This window comes from Ips typographus, linkage group LG1 (assembly GCF_016097725.1).
Source record: "Ips typographus isolate SLU linkage group LG1, UJ_Ityp_2.0, whole genome shotgun sequence".
Lineage (NCBI taxonomy): Eukaryota > Metazoa > Arthropoda > Insecta > Coleoptera > Curculionidae > Ips > Ips typographus.
The window spans coordinates 23,870,844-23,885,296 of record NC_138422.1 but is presented as its reverse complement, the minus strand read 5'-3'; the positions used below and the strand labels follow the sequence as shown (position 1 = coordinate 23,885,296).

At 36.1% G+C, this 14,453-nt stretch overlaps 2 protein-coding genes across 5 annotated transcripts in view; both read right to left on the bottom strand.

The window, feature by feature from the left end:
• Window positions 1-18: 18 nt before the first annotated feature.
• fzy (cell division cycle 20 protein fzy) lies at window positions 19-7,596 on the bottom strand. Its single transcript, XM_081996090.1, has 3 exons — window positions 6,471-7,596; window positions 2,874-3,265; window positions 19-345 (listed from the first exon to the last, which is right to left on the bottom strand). The coding sequence occupies exons 1-3, from the start codon at window positions 7,444-7,446 to the stop codon at window positions 151-153; spliced, it is 1,563 nt and encodes a 520-aa protein (XP_081852216.1). The 5' UTR covers window positions 7,447-7,596; the 3' UTR covers window positions 19-150.
• Window positions 7,597-11,509: 3,913 nt separating this feature from the next.
• LOC145730407 (free fatty acid receptor 4-like) overlaps window positions 11,510-14,453 on the bottom strand; it is a 47,552-nt gene continuing 44,608 nt past the window's right edge. For all 4 annotated transcript variants that reach the window (XM_081981618.1, XM_081981606.1, XM_081981611.1 and 1 more), the window contains 2 exons: window positions 13,806-13,962; window positions 11,510-12,549 (listed from right to left, as the gene is read on the bottom strand). In XM_081981618.1, coding sequence (XP_081837744.1) covers window positions 11,614-12,549; window positions 13,806-13,952 — 1,083 coding nt within the window. In that variant the 5' untranslated portion in view covers window positions 13,953-13,962 and the 3' untranslated portion in view covers window positions 11,510-11,613. The remainder of the gene's footprint in view (window positions 12,550-13,805; window positions 13,963-14,453) is intronic.

The window sequence follows — 14,453 nt, the reverse complement described above, 5'->3', positions numbered from 1 at the left end:
CAAAAAAAAAACGTGGGATATTTTTACAATCGTTAGGTCAATCAGACTTTATTTCAGGACGTACAAAAAAAATAAACACAAAATACACAAACTAAAAACGAATTAGAGTAAACTAAAACTGAGTCAGTATAAATAAAAAAAATAATACATTCATCTAATGCACTGTCTCAAGGCACTAGGTTTGGCGCGGACGGCGGCCTCTTTCGCTTTCTCCTTAACAGGATCCATGACGAAACATTTCCATAACCTTAAAGTTTCGTCCGCTCCTGCTGACAAAACCGTGGTGCCATCTGGTGAGATTGCCAAATGTAAAACTCTGGCAGTATGTCCTCTTAGTTCAGTCACCTTTAAATTTACAAAATTATCAGAAATTTGAATTTTGCATCCGTTTTCAAATATAATAAAGAAGATTCAGGTGTCAGTGTTTTAGCCTGACAAAATTATTCTCAGAATAGTTTTTGTTTTAGAATTTAGCAAAATGATTTGCAAAACCTATCAGTTAATCTTAAAGAAAAAAATTAAAGGTTTAGGCAATTGGAAAACAAATGTATAGAGTTGTAGGACACTTGGGGCCTCTGGACATTTTTGAGAGACAATTCGCAGTAATTAAAAACATCTGGCAATTCGATAATGAATCTCGTAACTTCATGCAAAATTAAAAAATTATTTGAATGTGTATAGAACAATTGGTGATGCTTCTGTAATAAAAACAATCATGGAAAATTTAATTTGTAGTGGATTTTTGGTAGTAGTTGGAAGCCAAAAGGATTCTAGAGGCAACTGGCAATCTTGAAAAATTGTTAATGCCTTTGGCAATTTGTAGTTGCCTTTGGCAATTTTTAGGAGGTTTTCAGTAATACCTAGCGGCCTCTGGATATACTAAAATGATTTTAGAGGCATCTGGCAATCTTAAGAACAGTTTGGACATTTTAGACAATGTATGGAAGCTTCTGTAAATTCTAAAATGATTTTAGAGATCTCTGACAATTTAGAAAAATCCTTTGGAGATTTTAGAACCCTTGAATAGGGCTCTGAAAATTGCAAACGAAAGGACCTTTGGCTGTTTTAAAGGTTTAGGGCATTTGTAGAAGCCTCTTTCAATTTTTGGAAAATTTTCTGTAGTATTTGGATGCCTATAGCAATCTTAAATTATTTAAGTAAGTGGTTTCAATCTAAAACTCCCGAGGGGGACTGGAGCAGGCCTACGGGCCTCGCACCAAATACTCCAAACCCATAGGCCAGTTCCCTAGCATTTTTCAAATAGAAATTCACGCCATAGAAAGGTGTATTCAGTTTAACCTCGGCAGGAAATACCGCAACAAGGAAATTGCGATTCTTTCCGATAGCCAAGCAGCCATCAAAGCGTTGAGCTCATCTAAAAACTCGATGATGGGTGCCTAGGAAAGCTCAATGACCTAGGAAGGAACAAGGTAACCCTCCTCTGGGTTCCGGGGCACGTCGGAGTAGAGGGTAATGAAGAAGCAGATACTCTGGCACGAAAAGAAGCATCAGCGTCACTGATCGGGCCAGAACCAATCTGCGGCCTTGGAAAAGCATATGTCCAGGAAGTACTTAATAAAGCTGAAGAAGAACTGAGAGCAACGCACTGGCAAACACTTCTAAGACTGAGGCAGGCGAAAGATCTCCTCGGTAATTTTAACCGAGCAAGATCGAAGACACTGATTAACCACAGCAAAATTAGTCTCAAGGCACTAACGGGGTTTCTAACGGGTCATTGTCGACTCAGAGAACACCTAAGGAAGCTAGGCATAGAAGAGGACAGTACCTGCAGGTTTTGCGGAGAAGAACCAGAAACCCCGCACCACATCTTGCTGGAGTGTTATGCTGTACGCCACAGAAGATTAAACACACTGGGATTACCCCAGCTGGCTGTGGCAGAAATACCTCGAACAGACTCACTCAAGATCCTGAAATTCCTAAAGGAACTAAATCTGGAGGGCCTGCTATGAACAAGGAAACCTTGAGATAGGAGAAGAAGATGGGGTACAATAGATCTAATCAGGTCGCAGTACATTGTCACCATCCACACCTACCATTACCATTACCAAGTGGTTTCAATGAATTCAAAACCAGTCAGTAAGTTTCAATTGTCAATTTTGACAGTTTTAAGACAGGAAAGCAACTTTGAACCTTAATACATATTTCTATAGCAGTAGAAATGTATTCTAGTATCTATTTTAACAAGTTAAAGAGAGAAAAAGTGGTTACAACACTAATTTGGGACATTTAAGGCAAAAACACAGTTTATTTCTTCAAATACCAAATACTCTATAACTTAAAATCATTTCAAATTTCAAGAACTTAAGAAAAGGATATGAATTTTTCAGCAATTACTGCAATTTTAAATATGTTGCGGTATTCGAACTACTGCCAGATATTTGCAATACTTGCTTTTAGGTACCAAATACTCTAAAATGATAAACGCTTCACAAATATCACATTCAAAGATTATTAAAGATTTGGTCAGTTTGTTTATATCAATTTTATTTTTATGGGTTGTTCCACAGGAAAGGAAACCTAGCGGTCAAAAATAATAAAAGATATGCTGAGATAAATTTTGTATATACGGTTACTGAAATGGAAACGGTGGAAAATGAACATTTTGGATTGGTCCAATTTTATGGCCGCCACGATCTCCCGACTTAAATCTATTGGGTTTCTATTTATGAGGTCATATGAACCATGAGTGAAAACGTTTTTAGTTGGTTGTTGTAAAGCATGTATTCTTGCAGAAGGAGGACATTTTGAGCAACTGCTGTTATTTTTTTGTTTTTAATTACCCCATTTCAATATTTAAAAAATATAAAACTTTGAACTCCCTAAAACTAAGTAACTTATGTGACACCACTTACCTTAGTCATTACTGGATACTTCCAGATCGCAACTTCGTTATTGGCAAAACCGTGTCCAGAAACCAATTCTTTGTAGTTTGAAGACCACAACAGTGCGCACACTTGTGACTTAGTGTCAATAGCGTTTACGCATACTCCGGTATTAATGTTCCATAGGCGGATGTGACGGTCGGCGGTACCGCCTCCAGTTGCCAACACGTGCGGTTTCCACGGACACCAAGCTAGCGCTTTAACCGCGGCCTGATGCTGCGTGAATGAGTGAAGAGCCGACGTTTCGGAATGGCACGCTCCGTGCGCTGCCGCCCATACGTTTACAGTGTTGTCGTTGCCACCACTAGCTAGATATTTTCCATCTGGTGACCAGGATAATCCGCACACTTCTTGGCTGTGTCCTAATCAAATTTTGTTAAAAAAATCAGCAAGTTTACTATGAATTTTTATTGTATAAGATATTATAATTGGAAAAAACGATCAAAACTATAATAATAGAATATTTTGTATATGCCCAGACTTTTTATACTCGTTTTTATAGCAGAAATGTATATACCTATAATACTAACCTAACCTAATATGCAGAATAAATGATTTTCGAAAACACTTTGAAGAAACACTTTTCTAAAGTACATAAAATAGTACATAAACATGGTGACCAAAGTGTCTTTTAATCCCTTGCGAATTGTACAAGGTGGCCAAGTAAGAATGTGAGGTACTGTATTTCAGAAACCAAAAATGATGAATGTTTCAAACAAAAATGTTATTAAGTAATATGGCCATAAGGAATATATCTAAAATATTTTCGTGAATCCAGAGTTTGTCGCATCTACATGAAATCAGTGGCAACAACGGATTTTCAAAAAATAACAAAAATAATACTTAAAATTTCAATTTTTCTTTTAAATTTTGAAAATACCATTGTAAGATAGATTTAAAAAAATAATATAGGAACATGTAAACTGTTTTGCTGTATTTTCAACCGTTTATCTACTACAGCCCTCCAAATAGTGAAAATTCCAATATTTAACAGTCAATATCTCTAAAACGACGACATTTAGAGAGATATTGATTAGAACAAAAACCCACTAGGTAGATTAAGCAAAAAATAACATCAGTTACTAGGATTGTCAAACAAAAATCCGTTGTTGCCACTGATTTCATGTAGATGCGGCAACGCTGGAATCACAAACATATTTTAGTTTCAAACATGTTATTATTATAAAAATGCACTTTCAATTCCTAAAGTACATAAAATTGTTTCTAAAAGTAAAAAAATATTGCAGAATGCTTAAAAATGTTGCTGAAAATCAAAAAAATGTTCCAACAAGTCTAAATATGTTGCGAAGGGTATACAAACTTGGAAAAACATCCACCAGTGTTGCAAAAGCTCTAGAAATGTTACAAAAGCTCTAAAAACGTGGCGAAGGCTAAAAAATATTCCAGAAAGTTTAGAAATGTTATAAAAGTTCTAACAACATGCAAAACAACTAGAAAGGTTTCTGATTGGTTATAAGTATTTCAAAAAACTAAAAGTGTTGCAAGTGGTCTGAAAATGTTCCAGAGCATCTACATATGTTTTAAAAGCTCTAATAATGTTCCAAAAGGTCTAAAAATGCTGCAGAAGGCTTAGAAATGGAGGACTATTAGAATCCTCAGTAATATCGGTTACAGAGACAACTGCCGATTTTATTTTTCAAAATTGAAAATTTTGACTGTATATTCACAAGACATTTATCAATGTCTCTGACATGTTAAAAATTATGAAAATTCATACAACACACACAAAAGCATCCATTACCATCATACAAGAGCCAAAGGGAATATACAGGGTGTCCGGAAAATACGTGTACAACGTTTGACGACAGACTCCTGACGTCAAAATATGTCGATCTAAGCCGACTTAGTTATATCCAAAATTGTCTCGTTTAGCCGGTAGAGGGCGTCAAAAATTTGTAAATATATTGGGTACAATTTCATTTCTTAAAGAGTATTGATAAGTGTATTCAGCAAGATGGCGGTCATTTTACACATTTGCTTAAGTAATGTTTTTGGTTTACTTAGTTTCTTACAATAAATAATTTCAACTTTATTATACCTACTTTGATGTATGCAGGTAATTGTAAATTTTTTTTTTCTGGAGAAACAGCTCATCCACCGGGAAATATTAAAGAGGTAAAATAGCTTCAAAATACTTCCGGTCACTCGACAAAAATATCTGGGTTGTCATAACGCCGTTCATATAAAAAATGAGGAGAAATGTTGACGTATTATATCACTTTTATAACACTTCCACTTATTTACAGGTGGTGACTATACTACTAGAAAACGTCATTTTATAGTATTAGTCTACATACTAAAATTCATTAAAATCCATTAGCAGGTTTTCACGTAATTTAGTAAAAAACCAATATTTTTACAAATTTTTGACGCCCTCTACCGGCTAAACGAGACAATTTTGGATATAACTAAGTCGGCTTAGATCGACATATTTTGACGTCAGGAGTCTGTCGTCAAACGTTGTACACGTATTTTCCGGACACCCTGTATATATGGACTTTTGTAGAATTCATAAATTGAAAACTGGGATATCTTTTTACGGTCCTAAATTCTTCAATCTGTTGCCATCTCACATAAAATTGTTACCTTTTCTGCAATTTAAAACAAAAATTTAAGAAAATTTGATTGTCAAATCCGAGGTCAAATCATTCTATTCTATCAATGAATTTCTTATTAATGACTTTTCTGATTTTTCTCATTAATGACTTTTCTTTAGCTATAAGTATTCACATAAATGAAGCATTATATAGATTTAATATTTTTATATTATCAAATTCATTGACTATGACGTGTGTAAACCTTTTGTGTGAGCACGAATACATTTTGTTTGTTTGTTTGTTTGAAATCTTGCTGAAGATCAAAAAATGTTCCAGTAGGTATAAATATGTTGCAAAAAACCTAAAAGTGTTGGTGAAGTTCAAAAAATGTTTCAAAAGCTTTTAGAACCCTCCAAATGTTGCATATTGTCTAAAAATGCTACAAAAGTGTAAAAAAGTGAAGTGCAGCAATATAAACAAACAACTTACCTACTAGGTATTTGGAAATACTAAAAATTACAATTTATAAGTAAATTATGTATTAGATAACATGAAATTAAGGTTTGCAACAATATTCTTGCAGCAAGTAGGTACTTGGCTTCTTGGCAAGCAAATTTCTGATCAGCATCTTTTTTTATAATCATTTTAATATTATAAAAGTAGTGTTCCAGAATCCAAGCACAATTAATAACTAAATAACAACCACTTTTTAATCTAGTCTGGTTACCAAGTGTACCTCCAAATATTTCATAAAAATGTTACAAATATTACAAACTACAAATAAAACACAATATCACAAGAATAAACTTACAAGTAAAATTACCCTTTACCTAATAGAAAGTCGAAAAAAATACAGGAAACCCCAAGTATAAACCTAATTGGTAAAATAGCTGAAATGTGAATAGATACTTACAAACTTTAAAATGGTGGAAATTATGCACAAAATTTGACTTTTTCAACTTTACTAAGTAATACTTAATTATTAAATTAAAAAAATCTATTAACTTACCAGAAATAGTTGCAAGAATATGTTCCCTCTGTCTGACATCATGATGAATGATCTGTCCACTTCTACAGCCACTACTCAGTACATATTTGTTCCAAGCCAGAGAACCCACCCGAGCTGAATGTCCATTCATAACCCTCAACCTCTTTGACCGAGAGCAGTCCCATAGTTCAATACTACCTTCTGTAGTACCAACAGCTAAACAGTCACCTTCCTGAATCCAAGCCAAAGAACAGACATAGTCATTGCCTTGCAACTCAAGCAACTGCTCAATATTGCCAGTGCTGGCATTCCACAAATATACATGGGAACCTAAAGCGGCTGCTAAAATGTTATTGGAGCCCCAATCCAACAAGTTTAAATAAAAATCATCCACTATGTCGGGAGCATCCAGTATTCTGTCAGGACCTTGTGGAATGTATCTGTTGGTTTTGGAGGAAGTGGAGGGAGTGCGGGTTTGAGTATAAAGCACTCGAGTTGGATTCTGAAACCCTGCGGGAGCAGCAGGAGCCTTGTGTTTATAAGCCAACACACGCTGATTACCCAACAAATTATTAGCTAAAGCTTTCGACAAATCATTTTTGTCTGGACTGCAATTTTCAGCATTATCTTCTTGAGAGATTTTGTAATGAGCCAAATCCAGGTTGCTGGCCACTCTTGACGGTATAAATCTATCACCTCCAGGAGTTCTGCCTGCTTTGTTTGGTGTCGGTGTTTTGGACTTTCTCAAGGGGGTTTTTGATGGGGTTTTTCCTCTTGCACTTTCCTCTGACAGACCTTTAGATGGTGTTTTGGAGGAAAAGCTTAGGCAAGATGAGGATAACGAGCGTTGCTTTGACAAGTTTAGGCTGCTGTTGTTCAGGTTGCCTCCCAGGGGATTATTCTTCTTGCGTTCATAACGGGGTTGAGGCCCTTTAGTTACAGGCCCTTCAAAATTTAGGACACTATTCATATCGTTCCAGAACTTAAACTGGGACATATTGGTAGGTTTTCAGTATAAATTGTAACGGCCAAATGAGTGAAGAGTGTTTAAATGTAGGTATTTGAATTAAAACTATACAAATACAATGAAAACTGCACTAAACCGATTTGTCCGTTAATCAACAAGAGTATTCGATTTGAAATCACGTCATGCTAATATGACAGTCATGACACAAAGAGAAGAGGAAAAAGTTTTAAACGCTAAATAGCACGTGGCCACTTACCGAGACGCGTGTTAGTAGTCACGTGATAGCTCTCGGTCTTTGTTAACCTCAAACAGCCACTGAATTGAAAGTCAAATGGAATTGGAATGATCAGAACTGGTTATAAAAAACTAATTTTAAAAGGTAAAACAAGGCAAAGACATGCCTGAGATACTGAATTTTAAGTGTAATCAAGTTACAGCACTGTTGTAGGTAGAGTATGGTACATAATATACGTGTTGGTATACATGGTTATTATACTGTCCTCGATAGATTGCAAATCTTGCCTCATCTGCTCGATTTGCAAGTTTTACTCACGTGCGCCGGTAATAAGCTATTTTATTGCCACATTATTATACAGGGTGTCCGGAAAATACGTGTACAACGTTTGACGACAGACTCCTGACGTCAAAATATGTCGATCTAAGCCGACTTAGTTATATCCAAAATTGTCTCGTTTAGCCGGTAGAGGGCGTCAAAAATTTGTAAAAATATTGGGTACAATTTCATTTCTTAAAGAGTATTGATAAGTGTATTCAGCAAGATGGCGGTCATTTTACACATTTGCTTAAGTAATGTTTTTGGTTTACTTAGTTTCTTACAATAAATAATTTCAACTTTATTATACCTACTTTGATGTATGCAGGTAATTGTAAATTTTTTTTTCCGGGCGAAACAGCTCATCCACCGGGAAATATTAAAGAGGTAAAATAGCTTCAAAATACTTCCGGTCACTCGACAAAAATATCTGGGTTGTCATAACGCCGTTCATATAAAAAATGAGGAGAAATGTTGACGTATTATATCACTTTTATAACACTTCCACTTATTTACAGCCGGTGACTATACTACTAGAAAACGTCATTTTATAGTATTAGTCTACATACTAAAATTCATTAAAATCCATTAGCAGGTTTTCACGTAATTTAGTAAAAAACCAATATTTTTACAAATTTTTGTCGCCCTCTACCGGCTAAACGAGACAATTTTGGATATAACTAAGTCGGCTTAGATCGACATATTTTGACGTCAGGAGTCTGTCGTCAAACGTTGTACACGTATTTTCCGGACACCCTGTATAATAGACTATTAAACTTGTAAACTAAAATGACTTACTACTACTACTACATGAAACTGGAGTGACTAGATCGTGGGGTCACCTGATTTGACTTTTCGATACAGGGACCTTTTTAAATACCCTCTATACAGATTATATCGAAAAACTCTCGGACACGTATTTTTATGGTTGTCCTTGATAATCTAAACTTTTCCCATGTAACATGTCTTTATACCTATCTCTAATCTCTAACCGTTCTCAAGAGATCATATGAGCTTTAAAATTCAAATACTTTTTATTAGGTATATTATAGCGTTATGTTAAACGGTTTCTTAATCAATAGATTGAAAAAGGAGACTCAATGGCCTGCACGTTCTCCTGATTTATCACCGTTATACTTCTTCCACTGGAAACATACCTATCTCAAATCAATAATTTATGCTATTCCTAACCTAATCTACGTCATTAGAAGAGTTTTGTTAAAGAATCTTACAGGAATGCGATCAAATTCCACCACAAATTCTACAAAATGTATGAAATTACTTTGCCTGAATATGTACTTCATAAAATTTTATAGTAAACATTTTCAGCATTAGCCTAGAACATCTTGTTTTACTACCTTAATAGACTAATAATTACTGAGACAGGTATTCGCTTTTTGATCGAAGAGATCATTATGTGTGAGCCACAATAGAACCCCACGGTCGCGCAATGGAGAGAAGCAATTGTTCACTAACTTTACATAACAATTCTTGTTTGTTTTTGTTGTCTTTTTCAAAAATAAAGTTGACGTGTCTGAAAATTTTTTAAAATAATCTACAGAGTTTCTAAAAACGTCACTGATTCGTTTTCGATGGGCAACCCTGTATACCTAGTTTATTTTGGTAAAAATCATTTTGAGAAAACACTGCAAGATCTTAGAGAAGTGTACATAAGGCTTGGCAACTTGCTGCTTACTTTGAGAGAGAAAGGTTGTGTATAGCGAGTATCCATTTTGGATTTCTGGGAAGAAAACAGTACTGTAAAGGAAAGTTAACTTGGTAAATGCTATTTTTGGAGAAGTGTGGAGAGTCTAAAAAGGTCCTAAAATTCTTTTTTGTCATTTTCCCTCCATTTACTCCCCAACTTTTTCTACTTTTACTATTTTGATCCTTGTTACCCAAAAGGTCCCGTTTTCATGACAAATACAAGCCGGAATATCCACATTCCAAAAAAGACAATATCTTGCAGGTGGAAAGTGTCGAGGCCGTCCTCCTAACAGACGATTGGCTATAGCTGAGTTTCATGTTCCATCTAATAGATGACAGGTTTGTTTCTGTCGTTCTACATACATAGTAGGTATGGGTATAGATGTCTGTTTAGACACACTGGCCTGACAAAACCGCAGTCAGAGTTTTTAAGAACCAACGATTCCTTGACATCAACCCTTTGGATGTTGTCTTGGCGTCACTTAGGATTCGAATCAACTCTTTAACCTTTTTGCTTCCAAGAGCCCAGTCATTTGGAGGGATGGCTACCTTTTTGCTAGTTAATTTTTTGTGAGTGTCGGTTATAGTGAGCTCAGACCAGAAAACCCCATCACAGCCTAACCAATACATCCAGCCCGCTTGTTTTTCTCAAAAGACCCTATTTGCGCGGCAAAATCTACACTAGTACTACTTATTGCTTTTGTTCTGCCATTTTGATCATCAGGACATTCCAGAATGCTTGGATCATGCGCTGGAATATATTCCTGTATTACCGTGCGACTAGAGCAAGGGATTTCAGCTTAACTACCTATTACAATTTAAATGACATCAGGGGGCCTATTCTTGAATACAGGGAACGGAATTCTCAAGAAGTGTTGATAGAATGTGACAGAAGAAGCTGACAATGGGGGGTTCCTGTCATATTCTACAGGTCTTTCTCTTGTTAATTCCCTTCTCTCGTTTCAAGAATACGCACCCAGCATTGTTTCCTTTGAATTATATCCAAGAGGAAGAAGACAGAGGCAGCGAGTTAGGATGAATTGGTCGTCATCTCTACCAAAAGCCGCGGATGAATATGGACTACTGATGTTTCTGGAAATAAGCTTTACTCTTGCATGTCAGGTAGCAAAAGACCGGTTTGCTTCAAACGGGTTTTCAACTCGGTCAAGACTGCTTGGGATGTTCTTGGGAAGAATAGACACAAGATACTTCAATCTTATCAAACATATTTAGGAAAACTCTACATTACAAGAAGCCATTGACGACGAGACCTCAACAGATGTACCAAATAGACCAGGGTTTGCCAAAAGGATACCTTATCACTGAATGTGTGCATTGGAAAACGCCAAAAAACAAAACCAAACAGCTGAAATATCCCGGAGAGCAAGACTTAGCTAGGCCGCATTCGGTAAACTAGGCTACTCAATCAACCTTAACCGAAAAGCCTATGAGACACCCGTCACAATATTCTGACTGGAGACTATGACACTTACAACGAGGAGAGTGCAGAAAGACTCAGAACAACTCAGAGAGCCATGGGGGATCAGTTGAAGAGATTGCATAAAAATTGTGAGAGTCGAAGAAAAACAAGGGTAATGAATGTTGTGAGAGGAGTACCCATAGTAAAACGGAAATGAGCAGACCATGTTGCAAGGCAGAACTCACCTAAGTAGATCCACAAAAAGAAATGCAGGGAAACCCCAAAGCGATGGAGGAACAATAAAAAAATACCGGAGATAAATTGTTGTCAGTCAGCCGTGAATAGCCGGACATGGGCTAAGGAAGAAGAAGATTGACTTTCAGAAACTGAAAATAATGGAACAAAATGTAGCATTTTCTTATAACTACATCAGTATATTAAACACTAATTCAGTACCAGCCTATACAATAATAAATAAGTAAATGCCTTATCGTATTTACACATCTATATAGCTTAATTAACCTAGAAACTTCCTCTCTCCTTCTGCACCAACACTCCTTTCACTTTTTTCACTCAACGAAGCGCTCGGTCTTTTGTTCTTCCCATTCTGTCTGCCACTTGACGGTGTGGCTGTTTCCAATATTCCCCTCTCCCTTCTGCACCAAATCCGTAGCAGACACGCTCGGAAATTATCCGACAACACCCCGTACAGCAAGGGGTTGATTACGGTGTTCAATAGGGCGACACTCAACGCGGAAATAAAATGATGTGACCTCAAAAAGTATCCGTAGTCCTGGTTTTCCCTTCTTCCATCTATATGGATTAGTATCATTACTAAAGTAATGGGCAGCCACATTACCAGAACCACTACAACGTTTAAAAAGAGTACCCTGACCACTTTGAGATGCTTATTGAGCCTCAATTCTTCCTGAGTGGATAGGGAACCATGTCGACTGTTTGAGTTGATTTGGCTAGAGAATTTACGAGGCCACGGTACAAAAATATCGCTCAAACTCAGTTCGCTTTGTCTTCTAGTCTGAGTTCTGCCACATCCTTTGATTTCCACGGCGCTGATTACAACACAGGAAGTTGACCAAGCGTTTTTCGTAGATAGAATCTTCTGGAAAATTTGCTGGTAGTGGTAGACTAGCAACGCCATCGGTAGCAGACAGGCAAAAAACACGACAGTGATAATGAAAAGCACTGAATAGTTGATCGTATCGGATTTGGGAAAAACCAAAGTGCAAACTGTTAATCCTTGGTCTGTAGTGATTTCCCGAAACCACAGAGCTACGGGCACTGCCGCCATTGATATGGCCAGCCAGATGAGGACGGAAGTGCAGTTTGCTTGGGGTAAGGACATCTTGGAGCGGTACGGTGGTACTACTATGCAGCGATGACGGTCTATGCTAATGAAGGCCAAAGTCCAGAGCAGCACGATGCCTGAAACAAACTGTTAAAACTTGGTAAGACTAAGTGTAGTTGATGGATAGAATCTATAGATTTCAGATTTTGCTGTTGTAGACTATAAGTAATAGTTTTTTTGTATGTTTTTGAATCTTGGTTCAATAGAAACATATAGGTTAGATTAATATTCATTGGTACTAGGTAGTACTAGTTCTGAGAAATGTTCATGTCAAAATAATTTATCCCTAGTAACATTATGCATGTATTAGTTTTGTTGTTATGCATCTGACAATTGGTTGGAGTGGTACTGATGGTGTAACCAATTACACAATGAAGTTTATTTTGCCACTTGTTATTAAAGAATCCATTCCTATATTTGTCAAAATTAGACTCGTTTACTTTTATTCTCAGAGCATTTACGTACGTGATGGAGGAGCACTAGTAAAGTCCTCTTCAGAAAGGTTCTACTTTATCATTATGTCAATTTTTTTTTGGATATTTACTCTTTGCGTTTAGATTTATCTCCCTACTGTCCCATCAGTCTTGTCTGTCTTTTTTGAAAGGATCTTATGCCTTTTTCCTGTCGTCGTGGAATCATGTTTTTCTCGATTTTTCCAATTTGACAATCCCTTAGTTTTCTTCTCAAACATGTCTTCCACATAATTTTACTTTTACTTCTTTTGACCTTCTAAGAGTGTTGTTAAATCTTTTAGATAATCTTCATAATTTATTTTTCTTGGTTTTCAGTTCTTTTGGCATCCATGGTTTCCTTCAAGTCGAAGAAAAGTGTTCTCCTTCAGAAGGTTTACAATTTTCCATCTATCTTCTGACGTTTTTCTTGTATTTTGCTTTTGTGTTTCTATTTACTTACGTCTACTCACTAGTTCTCCAGTAATTTTTCGCCTCTATGAGGAAATTACATGCCGTTTTTTCGCTACTTTCCGGTAAATGTCCTTACTCCAAAGAGATCTACCGGAACAGTTTAGTTAGTTTTCACAAACAATGGAGTTTTGGTGTGTATAACAAAATTTGTAAAAATAGTAACTTAGAATGTGTTACAGGAGTTCAGCAAATTCATTAACTAACTAACTTGAAAAATAATTTTCTAGGAACAAACAAGCTCTTTCGAAATCACATTATAATAAGCTTTATAAGCTATTCCTGTGCATTCAGCTTTAAATTATTCAAAGGTTTTTTTTTTTTTTTTTGCAGCAATTTTTAGTCAGTAATATTTTAAACAAACTATAAAAATCACAAAATCTGAAACCTATTTTGATGTATCAAAAATATTTGAGTACAAACCTGCAGATAAGGAATAATCCTGCAAGTAGTGTCTCCCAGCTTCCACGACTGGCTTATCCTGGTGTAAGCCACCACCGGAATGGTAAGTGCGAACAAAATATCGCTGATGGCCAAGTTAAGTACGAAACAGTTTGTTACAGTCTTCATTTCTGGATACCTGAAAAACAAAGTTTTTCAATTGTTGTTGCCAAGTCTCTTAATTTACATTTAGATTCACAATTTTCAAGAAGATTGAATAAACATCAACCACTTTAATTTAGCGAACTGTGTTTGCTTTGATGTCACTATGTTACCATCATGCACGTGGTTTTCTTTCTAGTCCTGAAAGATTTTGCGGTATCTCTAGAACGTCAGAGGTAATTGTTTCTTGTTTATCATTCGAACGACATTTGTGCAAATATTATGACCTCAACGATGATAAATTTACCTTTTAATTAATTGGATCCCCCAACGGCTAACTTAGCTAAATACAGTAATTGGAACACGTCGTTTATCATAAATGGTCTTGAAGTCCATTTAGCTGAAAGCTTTTTATGACCGAAAGTAGATCATGCATTTAAGTTTAATGTGAAACATAATGGATTCTCTTTGTTCGAATTTATTAACTTTAGACAAAGCTATCTTTATAAATTAGGAATAACTTAAAGT